Below are 21249 nucleotides of genomic sequence, written 5' to 3'. Positions count from 1 at the left end.
TTAAAACTGTTCTTCATTTTAAATATTGTATTGTTCTTTCATGTGGTTTTTTTGGGGTTCATAGTCTAATGCGCGCAAGACAAAAGCGTGAAGACAAGTGAGCGCAAGCCAACTGAGCGCGAAGCGCGTGATTGTGTTGTTAACATTATCTGGCGTGCTCCACCTCCGCACACTTGCACTCAGTTGTCTTCCGCTTAATTGTCTTTGCGCTCAATTGTCATTGCGCTGAAATGTCTTGCGCTCAATTGTCGGTTGCGCTCAATTGTCGTTGCGCTCACTTGTCTTCGTGCAATTGTCTTCGTGCTTTTGTCTTGCGCGCATTTGACTTGCCATCGTTTTTTTGCACTACAAGTAAGATATGGCAGTGTGCATGGGAATTCGTATATGTTTTTTTTTTTTTTCCAAACTATAGTCCGGCCCCAACAATCTGAGAGACCGTGAACTGGCCCCCCTGTTTAAAAAGTTTGAGGACCCCTGTTATAAACAGGTATGTTCTAGTTAATTTCAAGGAGAAAGAAAGTTACACAGTAACTTTCATTTAAGAGTTTGTTTTGAAAAACATAATTGATAAAGTCATTATGCAGAAGAACAGTCTGCTTTCCATGTTAAAGGTGCTTACCCGTGCATTATTTTAATTAAAGCTTCATCAGAGGCAACATTGCAAATTTCTGAAAAGTAATCTGTTTGGTTGCCTGGTTACATCCTCCGTGGGTAGTATATATATTTCGAGTGTCTGTCTTTAATAATGAAAGAATCATACCAAACCATTGACTAAACATTTCAAAATTATTTATTGTCCATTTTATGTTCAATTTTGCAATTATGGCTTAGGCTAACCTGGAGAAAAGAAAATCACATTTGTGAGTCACTGTAAAACAAAACAAAAAAAAAGCCCATAGTCTGCTGGGTTTGTGTCGGGCACCAGGTCTTAAATACTTGAATGTCATAATATATGGCTTTTTGCTTGTTATGACCCAGGATTAATGTCTCTAAATGGATTTGATTTGCACATACCATGACCCTAATAATCGTCACTCCTAACCCAAGGTATTTGCAGTATGATCTCATACTCCTAACAGGGAGAGCGTGGCGCAGTGGTTAAAGCTGCAGCCTCAATACCCTGAGGTTGTGGGTTCAAATCCAAGCTGCTCCTTGTGACCTTGGGCAAGTCACTTAATCCCCCCCAGGCACATTAGAAAGATTGTGAGCCCACCGGGACAGACAGGGAAAAATGCTTGAATACCTGAATAAACTTATGTAAACAGTTCTGAGCTCACCTGGGAGAACAGTATAGAAAATTGAATAAATGAAGTCATAATGCCTCATTCCACCAATGCCTAAGAGCCAGCCTCATCAGTGATGTCACAATGGCTTCATTGTACTAAACTTGGCGCACTTTACTACATTTTGATTTCTAGAGTGGCGCAGTGGTTAGAGCTACAGCCTCAGCACCCTGAGGTTGTGGGTTCAAATCCAAGCTGCTCCTTGTGACCCTGGGCAAGTCACTTAATCCCCCCCCCCTTCCCCATTGGCCCTGGTACATTAGATAGATTGTGAGCCCGCTGGGACAGACAGGGAAAAATGCTTGAACACCCAAATAAAATTGAATGAATGAATGTAGAGTTAATGCTCACTGTTTGAGTCAAAGAAAGCTTCCTTCTGGAGTTCATAGGATGCAGTGTGGAGAGAGAGTGCGAATAGAATGCTAGGTATAATCAAGAAGGGTATTACAACCAGAACGAAAGAAATTATCCTGCCGTTGTATCGGGCGATGGTGCGTCCGCATCTGGAGTACTGCGCCCAATATTGGTCGCCGTACCTTTAAAAAGGATATGGCGATACTCGAGAGGGTTCAGAGGAGATCGACACCTTTGATAAAAGGAATGGAAAACCTTTCATACACGGAGAGACTGGAGAAACTGGGGCTCTTTTCCCTGGAGAAGACTTAGAGGGGACATGATTGAGAGACCTATAAGATCATGAAGGGCAGAAAGTGGAGAGGGACAGATTCTTCAAACTTTCGGAAAACTACAAAAACGAGAGGGCATTCGGAAAAATTGAAAGGGGGCAGATTCAAAACCAATGCTAGGAAGTTTTTCTTCACCCAACGGGTGGTGGACACCTGGAATGCGCTTCCAGAGGGCATAAGAACATAAGAACATAAGCAATGCCTCTGCCGGGTCAGACCTGAGGTCCATCGTGCCCAGCAGTCCGCTCACGCGGCGGCCCAACAGGTCCAGGACCTGTGCAGTAATCCTCTATCTGTACCCCTCTATCCCCTTTTCCAACAGGAAATTGTCCAATCCTTTCTTAAACCCCAGTACCGTACTCTGCCCTATCACGTCCTCTGGAAGCGCATTCCAGGTGTCCACCACCCGCTGAGTAAAGAAAAACTTCCTAGCATTTGTTTTGAATCTATCCCCTTCCAATTTTTCCGAATGCCCTCTTGTTCTTTTATGTTTTGAAAATTTGAAGAATCTATCTCTCTCTACTTTCTCTATGCCCTTCATGATCTTGTAGGTCTCTATCATGTCTCCTCTGAGTCTCCGCTTTTCCAGGGAGAAGAGCTCCAGCCTCTCCAATCTTTCAGTGTATGAAAGGTTTTCCATGCCCTTAATCATTCGTGTCGCTCTCCTCTGGACCCTCTCAAGTGTTGCCATATCCTTCTTAAGGTACGGTGACCAATACTGAACACAGTACTCCAGGTGCGGGCGCACCATTGCCCGATACAACGGCAGGATGACTTTTGTTCTGGTCGTAATACCATTTTTAATAATACCCAACATTCTGTTTGCCTTCTTCGCGGCTGCTGCGCATTGCGCCATTGACTTCATTGTTGTATCCACCAGTACACCCAAATAGGACAGAGTACGGTATTGGGGTTCAAAAAGGGATTGGACAATTTTCTGAAGGAAAAGGGGATAGAGGGGTATAGATAGAGGACTACTACACAGGTCCTGGACCTGTCGGGCCGCCGTGCGAGCGGACTGCTGGGCACCATGGACCTCCGGTCTGACCCAGCAGAGGCACTTCATATGTTCTTACATCTTACCAAGGTGTGCTTGGGTGGCACTTTAGATTTTAGGTTTTAAACTTTATCTATATGGTATGTTTATGTACAGGGTGAAGGTTTTTTTTTTTCCTGTTGTGAAATGGAGTTATGTTTTAGTTTTTATTAGTCTGACCCAGTGGCATAGCAAGGGAGGTTGGTTCCCAAAGCACTGGCACCCCGCATCGCTGCGTTATGACCCCCGCTACTCTTTCGAGCTGCTTGAGCCACCCCCCCCCCCCCCAACTGTTCCCGGCTACTTGAGCGTCCCTTGCCACCCGTGTACCTCTTTAAACGTTCACGGCGCAAGCAGCATCTTCCACTTGCTGCTCCCGCCGGCTTCCGCTCCCTTCTGATGTCACGTCCTGGTTCTGTGATCAGGAAGTAACATCAGAAGGGAGCCGAGGCCGGCCCAAGCAGTAAGTGGAAGACGCTGCTTGCGCAAGTGAACATTTAAAGAGGTACGCAAGGGGCAGAGAGGAGGAGAGGTGCTGGCACTCCTTAAAGACGGTGCACGGGACAGTCTATTCCCCCCCCCCCCACCGTTACTACACCACTACTTTGACCTGATTTTTCAAAAATAAGGCGGTATAGGAAGCGTAAATAAGCAATGACTAATATGGACTATGTTTCTTTCATTCTACCACATTTTGGGGGGTCTTTGCTTTTCCTGGTGCTTGAGCAACCTCTGCCTTTTCACACAATGCACCGAATGCTCCCAATTTCTCCATTGCTGCAATGATAGAAACATAGAAACAGACGGCAGATAAGGGCCACGGCCCACCTAGTCTGCCCACCCCAATAACCCTCCCCTACCTTTCTCTGTGAAGAGATCCCACGTGACGATCCCATTTTGACTTAAAATCAGGCATGCTGGTGGCCTCAATTACCTGTAGTGGAAGATTATTCCAGCGATCAACCACCCTTTCAGTGAAGAAGTATTTCCTGGTGTCACCATGTAGTTTCCCGTCCCTGATTTTCCACGGATGCCCTCTTGTTGCCCTGGGGCCTTTGAAAAAGAAGATATCCTCTTCCACCTCGATACGGCCCGTGAGATATTTGAACGTCTCGATCATGTTTCCCCTCTCTTTGCATTCCTCGAGTGAGTATAGCTGCAATTTTTCCAGCCGTTCTTCATACGGGAGATCCTTCAGTTCCAAAACCATCCGGGTGGCCATTTTCTGGACAGACTAAAGTCTCAGCACATCCTTGCGGTAATGCGGCCTCCAGAATTGTACACAGTATTCCAGATGGGATCTCACCACGGATCTATATAATGGCATAATGACTTCGGGCTTACGGCTGACGAAACTCCTACGTATACATCCTATGATTTGTCTAGCCTTAGATGAAGCTTTCTCCACTTGCTTGGCAGTCTTCATGTCCTCACTGATGATCACCCCTAAGTCACGTTCTGATACAGCCCTCGCTAGGATCTCACCACTAAGAGTGTAAGTCTTGCATGGATTTTGTCTGCCAAGGTGCATGACTTTACATTTTTCGGTCCAGTTATCTTGCACTGAGCTTCTTGCCAATGGGCATCCTCTTCATTTTTCAAAAATCCTTTTTAGGGTCATGATCTCATTACTTTTCTGATCCAATGATGTTACTGTGTTTGATTTCCAGAGGATGGACTGTGTCTCACCTTACTGTGTCTTTCTATACAGAAATTTCTTCCCATCAAAACTTTGTGGGCTGCTCTAAAGTGAGAAACCATTTTAGCTTTTCCTTATAGAGTTCTATAAACATTTCCTAGTGATGTGTCAAAGGGAAGTTAGTTGAGCTTGATGTTGAATTTTACAAAAGATTTTCTCACTAAGGGCTCCTTTTACGAAGACGCACTAGGGCCTTTACGCGCACAATAGTGCGTGCTAAAATTCCACGCACGCTAGCCGCTGCTGCCTCCTCTCGAACAGGCGGTAGTTTTTTGCACGCTAATCTGGTGCGTGCGCTAAAAACGCTAGCACACCGTCGTAAAAGGAGCACTAAGGCTTTCATTGAATCAAGCAATTTATCCATTCTGGGCCATATTTTATATATAATGCCTAAAAAAAAATCAGCGGTGCATAAATTCTGTACGTCTTCCTCAAGTTGCTTCTTGCATTTATTCTTTTCTCCTTGCGGTGAGTTGCTAATTGAATTGAGTTGCTCCTTGCTAATGAATATGCATGAAGCAAATTTGCATGCCTATCACTTCCATCATATGCAAATCTCTCTCATGCATATTCATTAGGGCTAGCCTGAAAACCCGATTGGCCTGGTGTTCCTCCAGGACAGGGTTGGGAATCACTGACCTAGACCAATGATGAATTTACCTACCCCAGTAAGGGCATGAAAAATCAATTAAGTAGTGCCTTGGGTATTTGAGGTCTGGTAATTCAATATAAACTTGATATGAATTTGTTCTCTGGTTCAATTCCGGTTGGCCCAGGTGCCTAAGGCCCCTCCTATGGGCGGTGCCTGGGCCAGTCAGGCCCTAGGCCCCTCCCCAGTGCATCCCACAATGCACTTGGAAGAGGCATACCCGCCATTCGAAGGAAAGTGGGCCTGCTGGACAGACGGAGGAAGGAACTGTTCGGCTAGCCATCTTTTGAGGTTAGAAGGGGAGTTTGGGGGGGGGGAGATTTGGGGTGTCCGTGAGGTTAGGTGCACGGTTAGGCTGTTCGGGGGGTGCTTTTCTACTGGCAGGAGGGTTTGGACTCCCTCCTGCTAGTCATAGCGGTGGTTTGTGGGGGGAGGTGCTTTTCTTCCGGCAGGAGAGATTGGGCATCTCTCCTGCCGGTAATCGCGCGGGTGTTGGGGAGTACTTTGTGTTCAGCAGGAGAGATTGGGCATGTCTCCTACCAATAATCACACGGGTGTTGGGGGGGGGAGAATGCTTTGTATCTGGCAGGAGAGATTAGGTATCTCTCCTGCCGTGATCGGGGGGAGGGGCAGTTCCAGGATTCTGTAACTGGCGTTGTTTATGACAGATGCCGGTTACAGAATCCTGCTTTTAGGCAAAGGACTAGCCCTCTTTCACCTAAAAGGTCTTGTTTTGGGCGTTTGGGAGTTGGGTGATTTTTTTTTTGGTCAGGAATGTGTAGTAAGGATAGGTGTAGTGGTGGCCTGGGCGATTAAACTGCTCAACGTAGAGGTAGGTCATTCTAGAAAAAAACAAACTCATTTTGGATGCCTGCTTTCTGCAGGGGACTTAGACTTTTTTTTTATTATGACCCTCCAAATATATATATACTAGTGTTTAAGCCCGTTACATTAACAGGTGCTAGAATAGATGTGTAAACTTTTAGCAGAATGGGGCACTGAGGCCTTTCTTTCCCTGCTTCCTGCTCCCCCAGTCCAGCAGTAGCCCTTCTCCCTTACTTTTACCTTCCCCCCTGTCCAGCAGCACCCCTTTCCTGCTCCCCCAGTCCAGCAGTAGCCCTTCTCCCTTACTTTTACCTCCCCCCTGTCCAGCAGCACCCTTTTCCTGCTCCCCCAGTCCAGCAGTAGCCCTTCTCCCTTACTTTTACCTCCCCCCTGTCCAGCAGCACCCCTTTCCTGCTCCCCCAGTCCAGCAGTAGCCCTTCTCCCTTACTTTTACCTCCCCCCTGTCCAGCAGCACCCCTTCCCTGCTCTTATCTGATAAGTCTCCTGTGTTTTCTGAAGCAGCTCTGCTAGGACCTGCCGTAGGGCTCCTTATTCAGCTGGGGAAACCACCGCACGTGTCGCAAACCGCCACCGCCGCTGGGGAAACCACCACACACGTCACAAATCGCCACAGACTCCTTGTACTGCACATGCGGCAGCACGGTATCACAGATCACAGAGATTGAAGTGCGCATGCGCGCTAAGGGTTTTATTATAGCGGAGATATATATATATATATATTTTTTTTTTTTTATTTTTTTTTTTTAACTGAATAGCTAGTTAAGCTCTGGAACTTGCTCTGGAGGATGTGGTGAAAGTAGTTAGCATAGAAGGGTTAAAAAAAAAAAAAAAATTTGGACAAATTACTGGAGGAAAATTCTGTAAACTATTATTAAGGTAGTTCCAGAGAACCTGGATTGACCACTGTTAGAAGCAGGATGCTGGCTGGATATACAGTGCAGCAGTTATGTTCTTATATAAGTTAGCCAAAGCAGTGCTGTCCTAGAAAACAAACTGAATTTAAAAATGATTAGTAGCCTTCCATTAAGCCAATGTGTGTGTTATATTTTTCCACTGGAGATGTCTGCAGGCAATTTTTAATGAAGGCAGTGGAAACCTACTGAGATGAATTGGAAGCTTCTCACATTGGCACTATTTTGTAAAAGTAGAAAAAAAAATCAATGATTTTACAATCTAATTAGTTATAAGTACATTGAATTAGAAAAGCAATGATAAGTGAGATGAGTGGGCTGCCCATATGAAGTTATCGAGAAGATTTGTTGGGGGGAATGGTATATACCAGGGGTGTCCAACCTGGGGCCCAAAGGCCGCATGCGGCCCTGTGAAATATTTTGTGCGGCCCCGGTCAAGGGCAATACTGTGTTTTTCTCTGCTGCCCCCGGGTGTTTACCGTCTTGCCAGCTCCCTCCTCTGTCTTGCTGCAGTGTTTGCGCATTTGTGCGGCCCCAGAAACGTTGTTTTTTTTGGGGCCATTGCGGCCCAGGGAAGCCAAAAGGTTGGACACCCCTGGTATATACAGTAGTACCTTGGATTACGAGTATAATCCGTTCCAGGAGCATGCTCGTAATCCAAAATGCTCGTTTATCAAAACGAGTTTCCCCATAGAAAATAATGGAAACTCGCTTTGATGCGTTCCCCCCCCCCAGAGAACTGGCATTGCTCCCCTCGAAGGCCCCACCCCCGCGATCAGGCACCCCCCCCTGCCTCGAACTGTTCTGAACGTGAACATGAACTCGCAGGCCTTGAGCATGCTCAGATGCTCAAGGCCCAGCAGACGAGGAGGCCGAGCTTCAAGAGTGCCCAGATGAGGGTAAGAAGCAACGGGGGGGTGCCCAATTGTGTCGGGGGGATGTCGGATCGTGGCGGGGGGGTGTCGGATCGTGGCGGGGGGTGCCAGTTCGAGGCGGGGGGGTGCCAGATCGCAGGGGGGGTGCCGGATTGCGGGGGGGGGGGGGTGCTCATAAATCGAGCCATGCTCGGTTTCCGAGGCACCGATTTTGCAAATGTTTTGCTCGTCTTGCAAAACACTCACAAACCGGTGCACTCGTAAACCGAGGTACCACTGTACATTATTACACGCAAAAGCAAGTGCAACCATATGATTTCACATTGATTTTCACACAAATCAGACACATCAAATTTGGTGATTTTAATCCTCGTACTCTTATTATTACAAAGAAGGGGGGGAAAAAAATGAACTCATTTGAAACTATAGACCAAGGCATCTATAGTGCTGCAAAGTTGTAAAACTTTGCTGCTTCCTTGTTGCAAAGATTTGGGTACGTTTCAGCTGGAGTAGAGAAATAAAGCAATCGCCCTGAGCAATGAAGCTTGTGCTGACAGGAGTGGGTGCAGGAGCCAACGCTTGCCTTTAGACTCGGTGTGTGAACCTTCAAATGTGCGAGTCTGAAACCGAAGGGGACACCAAAAACCAGCAGTTGCTTTAGGCATCGTTTTCAAGCAGCAACTGATCTGAGTATTAGTGCTTTAAATATGAGAACGTGAGGATGAGTGTCAACTGAGCCGAGTAGATTCATGGGTAGCAAACAAAAGGAAGGATTGCAGAGACGATGTACTAGGCACAGGAACTTAGCACCCTGAGGTTGTGGGTTCAAATCCCTCGCTGTTCCTTGTGACCTTGGGCAAGTCACTTAATCCCCTGATTGCCCTAGGTACACTAGATAGAGTTTGAGCCCACTAGGGCAGGTAGGGAAATACGATAAAGGACCTGAATGTAAACCACTTAGGATATAAGTGGTATATAAATGATTAAATTAAATAAAAATAAAACTTTATTGGAGTTAATAAAATGCTGTTGTCTACAATATCCTGAGTGGAGTAGAACGGGTACAAGTGGATTGATTTTACACTCCATCAAAAATTATTAAGTCTAGGGGAAACTCGATGAAGTTACAGTGAAATACTTTTAAAACCAATAGGAGGAGTTGTTTTTTTAACTCAGAGAATAGGTAAGCTCTGGAACGCATTGCCAGAGGTTGTGTTAAGAGCAGATAGCGCAGCTGATTTTAAGGAAGATCTGGATAAATTCCTGGAGGAAAAGTCTATTATTGAGAAAGACATGGGGGGAAGCCACTGCTTGCCCTGGATTGGTAGCATGGAATGTTGCTACTCTCTGGGATTCTAGAATCTTGCTACTCTTTGGGGATTCTGCATGGAATGTTGCTACTATATGGGGTTCTGGAATCTTGCTTACTCTGAAATAATGGAATGTTGCTACTCTTTGGGTTTTGGCCACTGTGACCATGTGGAGAGTGAACCTAATAGGATGCCCTCGAGCATGTGGGCATCCTCCAGTAGGGAGGGACCTTGAATGGCCCTTAGCTTGTCCACTGGTCTTTGACCTAAGGGCCGCCGTGTGAGCGGACTGCTGGGCTGATGGACCACTGGTCTAACCCAGCAGCGGCAGTTCTTATGTTCTTATGATCTGTATTCCCTGGTTGCCTCTAATTTAGACTACTGTAGCATTATTTACTTTGGCCTTCCATCTTCTTTCGTCAAGCTATGACGGTCAATCCAGAATGCATCAATTAGGTTTTTTACTCCTGCTTTTTTTTGCCATGATCGTTAACCCACTTTTTGCCCACCATAACTTACAGGATACACCACCACCTTATGCATCCTCCTTAATACTCAGAAAAAAATCCAACAAATACTTTCCTCTCCAGAGATGTCAAAATCAGTGTCACTAAACATGTTCAAAAATCGTGGAGAAAAATAGCCTCGGTGAACACAGTGCTCTGCTTAATTCAAGCTAATGCCAAACATTCCAGCGAGCACGCACTAGTCATGGGCCACAAAAACTCCACTCATGAATTATATGTAAACAGTAATTTCATTGAACTTTGCATCAAAGTCTCTAAAAAAACCCAAAAAAAACCCAAACCCATAGTGCCCATGCTCCCATATACTGTTTCCCAAGCACTACAGTTCCTACTGAGAAAGTCAAAGATGCCATTAATTGATTGTTAGGTGCTATTCTATAGGTAGCACCTAAAAACAAAGTAGGCGGAGCATGGAAGTGGGCGAAGCATGGGAAGGCTATGGCCATGTCTTCTCGTTACACGTTGACCTGGATTAGTGATTTTTCCCTCTCCATGTATTACCCAAGATCTGCCTCATATGTGTTGTGAGGTCACTGGCGTAGAGAGGGTAAGAGGAACCCGGGGTGCCCATCCCCCGTCCTCATCTCTGCACCCCTCTCCTTCCCCGATCCTGCCTTCCATGTGCATCCCCCCTTCCCTTCCCCCGTATCTCTAGTTGAAGTTGTTGCTTGTGGTGGTCGACAATGTGCTCCTTGCGACCCCATCAGCTCTCCCTCTGATGTCACTTCCTATCTGTGGCACCCAGAAGTGACTTCTGCGGGAGAGCCAGCAGGGTCACGAAGAGCATGTTGTTGACCACCACAAACAACTTCTTCAACTAGAGGTATGAGGAATGGGAAAGGGGGGGATGGAGAGGAGAAGGATGTTGGCACCCCCACCAACAAGGCACCTGAGACAGACCGCCTCCTTGCCCCCCCCTTACTACGCTACTGTGTGAGGTTAGAGAAAGCATGATGTTGCAATGTGATTGTATGTTAAAATTATATACACTTCCCCCTCCGTATTCGCGGTGGTTAGGGGCAGAGCCGGCCCGCAAATATTAAAAAACCGCAAATAAATATTCGGGCCAATTCTGCCCCTAACCCCCGCTTCCCCCGGCTATTTTAAGCCCTGTAAGCCCCCTCTTAAGACTTACCTGGTGGTCTAGAGGGTTTTCAGGCAGCAGCGATCTTCCCACGCTCCTGCCCCGTGCAGATCGCTCACAGGAAATGGCTGCCTTGAGCTCCCGTAGTCTCTCGAGCCATTTCCTGTGAGCGATCTGCACGGGGTAGGAGCGTGGGAAAATAGCTCCTGCCCTGAAAACCCGCTAGACCACCAGGTAAGGCTTAAGGGGGAGTAATTTTTGGTTTAAAATCACGAATAAGTGAATCAATAGATACGGAAACCGCGAACACGGAGGGGGAAGTGTACTGTATAATGTTGTCATTTGTCAGGAAAGTGCCTCGACAGTTGTAACCTGCTCCTTTTCTACAGCCTAGAATGTTTTATTTTTTGTAAGTCAATATTGATCTTACTTTTTTTACCGTTTGATTTACTTTTATTTGCTGAAGATGTTTCATAAAAAAGATGAAAACAGATAACGTACCAAGTTATAGTATAAGGAAACAAGATTAAGGCCATTCCATCATCTTTATAACAAATATGTTCTGTGAAGTTTATCCTGCCCTCTAAAACATTTTACTCAAGAGTGTTTTCCACACAGGAAAGCAAAATAAATGTTGCTTTCCACTGTGAAGCTGACTAGGTTAAGTCAAATACATTAGTTGAAAAATCAAGTGATTTTATAACCTTAATTGTAAAGAGAACCCAATAGAACATCTGATTTTGAACTTTTCCACACTTATCTGCTCTCTTTTTCCACGACTTTATCACTTTTTCCTCACATTATTGTCTTAAGTTTTACATGTACTGTATATGTAATTTTTGCATTGGCATTTGCAGCTGGGATGCTTTTGTTGATAATTGTGGAATCACTTCTATTAAAACTAAATACATTATAATGATTTCAATCTTCTTGTCGTTGTCCTGGGCCCAATGGGCTGGATTCTATAAATGACGCCTAAATCGGCAGCTGCCTAAAAAAAACAGTGCCATTTGCATGTCAATCATGCTTAGGTACCATTTAGAGCAGTGTTCTTCAACCACCGGTCCATGGGCCAGTGCCGGTCCACAGAAATTTCCTGGGCCAGCAAGTACATCAGGCCCAAAACAGTGTTCTTCAACCGCCGGTCCACGGTGCGATCGATGCGGCGTTATCTTCGAGCCAGCTCCCTCTTCCTAACTGATTCAGTGCACAAAGCCACGGGCAGTGGCTCCAAGGGCATCCTGCGCCTGAACCGGAAGCCTTCTCTCTGACGTTGCAATGTCAGAGGGAAGGCTTTCAGATGAGGCACGGGACGTGCAAGGTGCAATTAATACTATTATGGGGGCGGGGTCTGGGGTGGAGATTGGGTAGAAATGGGTGGGGTTTGGCCTATGACTTAGCCCAGTGTTCTTCAACCGCCGGTCCACGGACCGATGCCAGTCCACAGAATAATTCTTTTATTTCTGCCGGTCCATAGGTGTAAAAAGGTTGAAAAACACTGATTTAGAGAATCGTGGCTAAAGACGCCTAAGAAAAAAACTTAGACGTCCACAAAGTAGGCCAGGGTTTTACTGGCCTACTTTGTGTATGTCTACATTCAGTTGTGAATCGTGCCTAAAAATGCCTAACTCATACTCTACCCATAAGCATGTATACTTAGGCATTAGAACCTATTAGGCATCCTGTTTTAGACAGCCACGTTTTAGAGAATCGGATAGGTGCCCATTTTTTAATTATGAGCTTGTAAAAGCTCATAATTGAGTTTATTTATCTAGTTAATTACTTTGGAAGCCTAAATCAGTGCCTACTTTAGGCATCCTTTATAGAATATGGCTCAATGTGCACTGTATAGCCATTGAATGTATTCCTTTAATGTTAATTTAGTCATATAAAGATAGGAGTTTAGAAGATAATTTTCAAAGCCAGTCCCATGAGCTATTTGAAAATTACATAGGTCTCATTGAGGAGCTTCTATACTGAACTGTGTTAAGAGAGGTGTAACTACCTTTGAGTGAGCCCAACAAAATGCCTAGAGCTTCCCAATGGTAGGGCTACCTGAAGTGTCACAACCCTCCCTCTCCATCCCCCCACTGCCCCCATGTGCTGCATCTGTTATCAAAAATAAAGAAACTTGAAACTTCTTTCCCCATCGGCACTCCAAATATGTATTGCCGGCAGAGGTCGCGGTGAAAGTGGCCTCTCTGGCTGGTGAACCTTTCTCCTGCATGTTCCACCCACAGGAAGTTGCTCACTGAGTTGGGGAGCACAGAGGAAAGGGTCTGCTGGGCTTTCATTGCGGCCTCTGCTGGTGACACACTGCAACGTTTGGAGGACATTGTGGGGTGGAGAAGCAAAGGGAAGAGAGAGAGAGAGACCTGGATCAAAGGGGAGGGATAGGAGCAGATGAAGGATTGGGGAGGAGGGTCAACAAAGGGATGAGAGAGTGAGATGGGAGACTAACAGAGAGAGGAAGAGATTAAGAGATTCCAAGCGAGGAGGGTAGGAGGCAGGGGTGAAGGGGTACAGAAGAAAGGGTAGAACATAAGAACATAACGTAAGAACATAAAGAGAAGCAAGAATCTATCTAGGCATGTGGAGGGGGAAGACAGTAGAGATGCTGACAGTAGATGGAGGATAAGGACATGGACTCAGAGGGGCAACTCTGGACACAAGGAGAAGGAGAGGAGTTTGTTGGACAGCGTAAGATAGGGATACATGGGAGAGACGCTGAATATCGAGGGAAGCATAGGAACAGAGGAGATATGCTAGACAGGATGGATAGGGACACACAGGAAAGATAGACGGTGGAAATAGAAAAGAAATTTCAAAAGGACAGGAAACCCTGGAAAGCATTGAGAAAAGGTAGGGAAAAAAGTATTTTTCCTAATTGTAATATTTGTCTCCCAAGCTCCCCCTTCCCGGGAAATGATAGCGTTAAAGGTGACCCATTCAATCTTAGCTTTACATCTGGTGTTAAGTAATTACTGTGGGTAGAATTTTACACAACAGCATTAATAAAACCGAAGTATCACAAATATCAAAACATTACTCATCTGCCCAATGGGTCTATCAACCAAGGAACTACCAAGATGGCTAAACTGATCTTGGTAGGGCAAATGTCTGACCATGTGATATCGTTTCTGGCTGACTTTCATTGGTTACCTGTGCAGATGAGAATAAAATTAAAATTTTAAATTTGCATTTTTAAGATACTATATGGATTGTGCCTAAAATAGATTATTTAGCTTCTATGATATTGATTTATCAACCTTCCCAATGTTTGCGTTCCTTGCAAGAACTTTTGTTAGCCTTTCCGTCTGCTAAGGTATGTCGGCTGCTTAGCACAAAAAATAAAACTTTGCGTGGGAAAGTTCCAGAGCTGTGAAATAGCTTACCATCTTATATCAGAGGCATTGCTCAATATATGCATTTTAGAAAAGCATTGAAGACGCTGCTGTTTAGGAAATATCTCATGAATGATTACACTTTTGGGATGCCTTGAACTTGAAGGTTTAGTGGGATATAAGTATTGATATTAAATGTTAAACTGTCTCTACAAACACCCAAGACAGATTTGCCAATAAGAAAAAGCCCCCACACAAACACCATATTCTATTATGAACCTCAAAAGCAAAAGTAGATCACTTATATCCTAGTCCAGGGATAGGCAATTCCGGTCCTCGAGAGCCGGAGCCAGGTCAGGTTTTCAGGATATCCCAATGAATATGAGATGGATTTGCATGCACTGCCTCCTTGAGATGCAAATCTATCTCATGCATATTTATTGTGGATATCCTGAAAACCTGATCTGCTCCGGCTCTTGAGGATCGGAATTGCCTATCCCTGGACTAGGGTTTAAGTGATCTGCCCTAGTCCACTAGACCAGTGGTTCCCAACCCTGTCCTGGAGGACCACCAGGCCAATCGGGTTTTCAGGCTAGCCCTAATGAATATGCATGGAGCAGATTTGCATGCCTGTCACCTCCATTATATGCAAATCTCTCTCATGCATATTCATTAGGGCTATCCTGAAAACCCGATTGGCCTAGTGGTCAGGGTTGGGAACCACTGCACTAGACTACCAGAGAGATTTCTGGGTGAGTTCTGAGGAGGAGTAAAGGATAGGGGAGGGTTGTAGTATTGTGTTGGGGAGGGCTTAACGGAGGGGCAGTAGAGGGATGTTCTTTTATGGAGTTCTTGATTGAGGGAGGGGTGCTAATGTCTGGGGGTGATAGGATCGGGTGGCTTGATCAGGGAGGAGTATTGTATGAGGGTGGAGCTTCTGCTAGTTTGGCTTGGGTTGCTGTGTGGTAGCAACATTGTGTGTGTGGAGGGGGGGTTATTGGGGATTTTTTTCTCTAGGGCTGTACCAAATATTCATATTTGATTCGGCCCCAAATATATTATTCATATTCAACCAAATAGTGATTTAAATTAGAATACGAAAGTCCTGTGACAACAAGCACATTTTTATTTTGAAAACTGATGTAACGTTTTGCAGCTAGGCAGGCACTAGGGAAGTGAATCTCTTGATACTCTACTTTGATCATAACTTCTAGAAATGTTTATGAAAACATAGCACTTCGTCGGAGTGAGACAATGTTATCAATCTGATCATCAAATCTACATTAGACTAAAATATATACAGGGCTCCTTTTACGAAGGAGTAGCGCGCGCTAGGCGAAAAACTACCGCCTGCTCAAGAGGAGGCGGTAACGGCTAGCGCGCACGGCATTTTAGCAGTGCGCTATTCCTCGCGTTAAGACCCTAACGCACCTCCATAAAAGGAGGCCATAGTTCAGGGATCTCAAAGTCCCTCCTTGAGGGCCGCGATCCAGTCGGGTTTTCAGGATTTCCCCAATGAATGCAGTGAAAGCAGTGCGTGTGCATAGATCTCCTGCATATTCATTGGGGAAATCCTGAAAACCCAACTGGATCGCGGCCCTCAAGGAGGGACTTTGAGACCCCCTGCCATAGTTTGTCCCTGCTATCCTTGCATTTTTTTTTTTTTTTTTTTCCAGTCTTTCTACTATTATTGCCAATGACTGTATCTTTCCTTCTTGTCCAGGCTTTATGCAGACGGCCCTTTTGGGAGTCCCTCCGAAGAAGTCTTGAATTACGAGGTTAGCCTCTGTGCGGCCGGCGGCATTGGAGTAACTCCGTTTGCATCAATCCTTAACCAGCTGCTGTACGTGAGCTGCATCATTTCATGCTGTGTTACTTTAGTCGCTGCAAAACCTCCCCAACCCCAAGAAAACCAACTGACAAGGGGGAGAGACAAGAAGAAACCTCAGTCTAAATTAAACAGCAAATTGCACGTGGTGTGAAACAGGAGAACCCTCAGTAACACAGCCGCCCACTAAGGGAAAGGCTGTCACCGGCTGACACTCAGAAAGAGTGTAAACTGTGAAACATCCCCGGGTTCTTCCTGTCAGTGAGAATAAATCAAGTGCACCCCCAAAAAGTGCTACGTGTGAAAAAAGATTCTAGAGATCAAAAAAACACACTATGGAAGGGGGTGTGCACCCCCGAAACGGAGTCCCGTTGGACGGATGATGTCACACATCGGCTGGCTGTTCTACAGTCTAAGAAGCTAAGTACTTCCATTTATTGACTGGCTTGGTTCTGATTCGGACAGATTTGGACACTTTCCTTCCTTGCTTGGCCCCCCTGGCAAGGAGTAGAGACAAGATTTTCTTAACCTCATAGTGTGTTTTTTTGATCTCTAGAATCTTTTTTCACACGTAGCACTTTTTGGGGGTGCACTTGATTTATTCTCACTGACAGGAAGAACCCGGGGATGTTTCACAGTTTACACTCTTTCTGAGTGTCAGCCGGTGACAGCCTTTCCCTTAGTGGGCGGCTGTGTTACTGAGGGTTCTCCTGTTTCACACCATGTGCAATTTGCTGTTTAATTTAGACTGAGGTTTCTTCTTGTCTCTCCCCCTTGTCAGTTGGTTTTCTTGGGGTTGGGGAGGTTTTGCAGCAGTTATATATTTTTCCTCCCTATACATTTTTGGGTTCTATTTTTGTGTTACTTTAGTCAGCATACTATCTGTTCTTCTAAGGTTTTTAATTTAAAGATCTGCTTATTCTTCTACCCCTATCTTTTTTGTTCAGTCATTTTAAATAGGTAAAAAAATATTGTTTCAGTCGCGTATAGAAATTAATGCATTGCATTATTCTTTTTTTTTTTTAAGATAATGCCTTCATTGTCTGCCATTTTTCTGCATATTACATTTTGATGGAATTTCTCTTATTCCCTGTCTCTGGGAGGCTGCTTGTGTATTTGAATAGAAACATAGAAACATAGAAATTGACGGCAGAAAAGGGCCATAGCCCATCGAGTCTGCCCATACCAATGACCCACTCCCTGATTCTTACTCTCCTATAGATCCCACATGAATATCCCATTTTCTCTTAAAATCTGACACGCTGTTGGCCTCAATCACCTGCTGAGGCAGCTCGTTCCAATGATCAACCACCCTTTCGGTGAAGAAGTACTTCCTAGCATCACCTTGAAATTTCCCTCCCCTGATTTTCAGCGAGTGTCCTCTGGTTACAGTGGGCCCTGTAAGACTGAAGATATCATCTTTCACCTCTAGTGTGGTAAAACTTCACCTTTAGCAGCGCACAAAGAAACATTTCAAGCAAAGTAGGAATTTGGTCAACAAGGGATCTAGGGGTCCTATTATTTAAACCCTGATAAAATGTGGGGAAAGGGATTGGGACTTTGCATATCGCCTTTTTGTAGTTTTTACAACCACCCTCAAAGCAGTTTCCATACAGGTACGTCAAGCATTTTCCCACTCTGTCCCGGTGGGCTCACAATCTATCTAATGTGCCTGGGGTAATGGGGGGATTAAGTGACTTGCCCAGGGTCACAAGGAACAGTGTGGGTTTGAGTCCACAATCCCAGGGTGCTGAGGCTGTAGCTTTAACCACTGCCTCACTCTAGAAATCAAAATGAAGTAAAAGTGAGCCAAGTCTAGGACAATGAAGCCATTATGACATCACTGTTGAAGTTGGCTCTTAGGCATTGGTGGAATGAGGCATTATGATGTCACAATACCAGCTCTGGTTATCAGAGGCTGAAACTTTTCACACTATTCATTTATTCAATTTTCTATACTATTCTCAGGGGAAGCTCAGAATGGTTTACATGAGTTTATTCAGGTACTCAAGCATTTTTCCTTGTCTGTCCTGGTGGGCTCACAATCTATCTAATGTACCTGGGGCAATGGATGATTAAGTGGCTTGCCCTGGGTAACAGGAAGCAGCACAGGTTTTGAACCCACAACCTCAGGGTGTTGAGGCTCTATGCCATACTCTCCTACGGCTTAATGAGGAGGTTGAAAATTTTGTGGGGCCATTATTGGGGAGGCGCTGTGTTGAACTTGCAGTTACTCCTGTCAATTTGCTTGAAATTATTCTATTGCATCTCCTTTTTAGGCGGCAGTAAGTGGTATATGCTAAGAAGTGCTAATTAGCGAGTGGTATTTCCAGGACACTAATGAAGAGCTGCTGCCTCAGCACCCTGAGGTTGCAGGTTTGATCCCAGCATTGTTTCCTGTGACCCTGGCCAAGTCATTTAATCTTCCATTGCCCCAGGCTTCATAGCTAGATTGGGAGCCCACCGGGACAGATAGGGAAAAAACTTAGAGTAAAAAAATTGTACCCTGCTCTGAACCTCTCCAAGATAGGACGGTGTTTCAAATCCTAATAAACATAGACATACAAAATACCTTCCATGCCCATTTTCCCCACATGACATGCCCCCTAACACAGAAAGTATTTGGGGCAGGGTTAGACTGGTAGTGATCTGGGTCCTTGGGCAAAAAGGGTCATAGGCCCTCAACCACCTATCAAAAGGGATTAGAAAGAAGTTAAGGGCAGTGGCATAATAAGAGGAGGGGGCAAGGGGGGTGGTCCACCCCAGGTGCTGTCTTGCTAAGGGCGCAGCACCCCTCCTCGCATGCACACCCTTTGCCTTCCTCCATAACTTTTTAACTTCCCCGGCACGAGGTTGCTGCCCGCTCAGCATCGGTGCTCTCTCTGACATCACCTGCATCTAGGAAGTGGCATTAAAGAGCGAGCCAACACCAATGTGGGCACGCTGCTCACACCGGAGAAATTGAAAAGGTACAGGGAAAGGGAAGAGGGCATATGTGTGGCAGGGGCAGATTAGAGGGTGGGGGAGGGGTGCCACCGCCCTGGGTGCCACTCACCCTTACTACGCCACTGGTTATGGGCACAGTGGGCCCTCAGACACTGCCCTATTAAGTCCACCCCCAATTATGGAGCAGTTCTAATAAAGGGCGCTAAAAGGTGCCCAAAATCTAGGCACTAAGCTAGTATTCTCTAATGGCAAATTTGTGCATCTAATCTGTTCTAGAATAGTTTGAGGTGCTGATGAAGGTTTCACATGACATGTTTCTTATCTGAGGTTGAGTACAAATTTCTGTTAATATCGATTCATCCCGTTCTGGGGGTTGTTTGTATACACATTCAAGTATCAAAAAATTTAATCAATTGACCCCCCTGACGCAGGTGACTACACTGAAACATGGCGTGTTTTGGGTCCATCAATAAACAAAAGGTCGATTGCCCCACCCTTGCAGGCCCTTGCTGCTTTTTTTTTTTTCTGGCACTCAACCAATAGCAGTTGGGCACATAAATGATCCTAGTCTATAACACTGTACCTACATTTTGGGATGCACCTGACCTTCCCATGCCCTTCCTCTGGCCACACCCCTCTTTTGGGTTGTGCACAAGACAATTTAGTATAGTGTTACAGTGCATAGATCTACACTTAAGTCCTAATCAGTGCCAATTATCATCAGTAATTGATTAATGGCTGATTAATTTGTGTGCAGATCTGTAATCCGCTTCCAAATCTGGACAACTCTTATAGAATTTGGGGTAAGTGTTTGAGATTTGGTGCCGGAGAAGGATTTTAGGTGTGCCATGGACCTCCAGAAGAATGAACAAATCGATTCTGGAAGATATCAAACTGGCTATGTCACTTGAAGCCCAAATGATGACGTTACAACTGTCTTATTTTGTACACACCATTAGAAGCGAGAGATTACTGGAGGGCATCGTGTCTGGGAAGATCGAAGGAACCAGGCGAAGAGGGCGGCCTGCAATCAGATGACTGGACACGTTGAAAACAACCATGGGGATGATGCTGGAGGACCTTTCCGGACTAGCACAAAACTGATTTCTTTTTATATTCTCAATTCATCAAGTCACTAGGACTCAAACACGAGTCGATGGCACCTAAAAACAATTAGAGATTTATTTTATTTTAAAAATATATAACCTGCTTACACCTAAGCGCCTAACATACAAACATACAAATTAAAAACAATAATGTATGTACACTTCTCTCTCTGTATCCGCGGTTTCCATATCTGCGGATTTGCTTATTAGCGATTTTTCAGCTGCTGACTCCGCCCCCCTAATTTTCATCACTGAACCCGGCGTTTCACATTGGAAATCACTGCCCCCGGTGGTTCTTGGAGGAAATCGCTGCTCCCAGTGGTTCCTGAAGGAAATCTCTGCTCCCGGCGTTGTACGGAGCAAATCGCGGGTCGGGTTATTCACGGTTTATCTTTTTCAGGTCTATTTTACTGAAACACCGCGAATAACATGCAAAAAGTTATTCGTGATTTTTCGGTATTCACGGCTATGTTCTGCCTGCATCCCCCGCGAATACGGAGGGAGAAGTGTAGTACTATTGTTCATAACCATCCATTGCTTTATCATCTTTGAAACTTGCTTGTGCCCAAACTTGCATTTTTAGATGTCAAATTCTGCAAGATGAAACATTCACTTAGTAGTCACTCAACAGTAACATCACTGGATATAAGACATTATAAGATCTCAGACAATTTTGTATTGTCAGTTTGAAAGTTGTAAAAATGGTTTTGAATCATTTTTCAGTCGCAAAAGGAAGAAATATATAGTACGTTACCAGAAAAATAAGGAGAACGACATTCATAGTGGTTGGTTAAGTGCCCGTTGTTCTAAGACTGGTGTCATACTGTTCTTGCACTTAAAAACGTCCATTGACCTCTAGTACAGCCTTATTAGGGCATATTTATATGACCAAATTTTGGAACCTTTTTTTTTTTTTTTTTTTTTTTAATAAACTCTGAAGCTTCTTTTTGGATGTCTTTGTTTCCTGGTGCTGTCTAGGGCAGGTGTTCCCACACTTTTTAGGCTTGTGAGCTACTTTTAAAATGACCAAGTCAAAATGATCTACCAACTACAATAAAATTTTAAAAAACACAAAGCACACTGTACCTAGAGAAAATGTTAATTATCATTTATATTCTG

At 44.9% G+C, this 21249-nt stretch overlaps 1 protein-coding gene across 5 annotated transcripts in view; it reads left to right on the top strand.

The window, feature by feature from the left end:
• NOX4 (NADPH oxidase 4) overlaps positions 1 to 21249 on the top strand; it is a 168046-nt gene that overhangs the window by 108226 nt on the left and 38571 nt on the right. For all 5 annotated transcript variants that reach the window (XM_033950586.1, XM_033950584.1, XM_033950585.1 and 2 more), the window contains one exon: positions 15974 to 16093. In XM_033950586.1, coding sequence (XP_033806477.1) covers positions 15974 to 16093 — 120 coding nt within the window. The remainder of the gene's footprint in view (positions 1 to 15973; positions 16094 to 21249) is intronic.

The sequence above is a fragment of the Geotrypetes seraphini genome, chromosome 6 (genome assembly GCF_902459505.1).
Source record: "Geotrypetes seraphini chromosome 6, aGeoSer1.1, whole genome shotgun sequence".
NCBI classification, from domain to species: Eukaryota; Metazoa; Chordata; class Amphibia; order Gymnophiona; family Dermophiidae; genus Geotrypetes; species Geotrypetes seraphini.
Note: the sequence above shows the minus strand (reverse complement) of the source record. Positions and strands in the feature narration are given on the sequence as shown.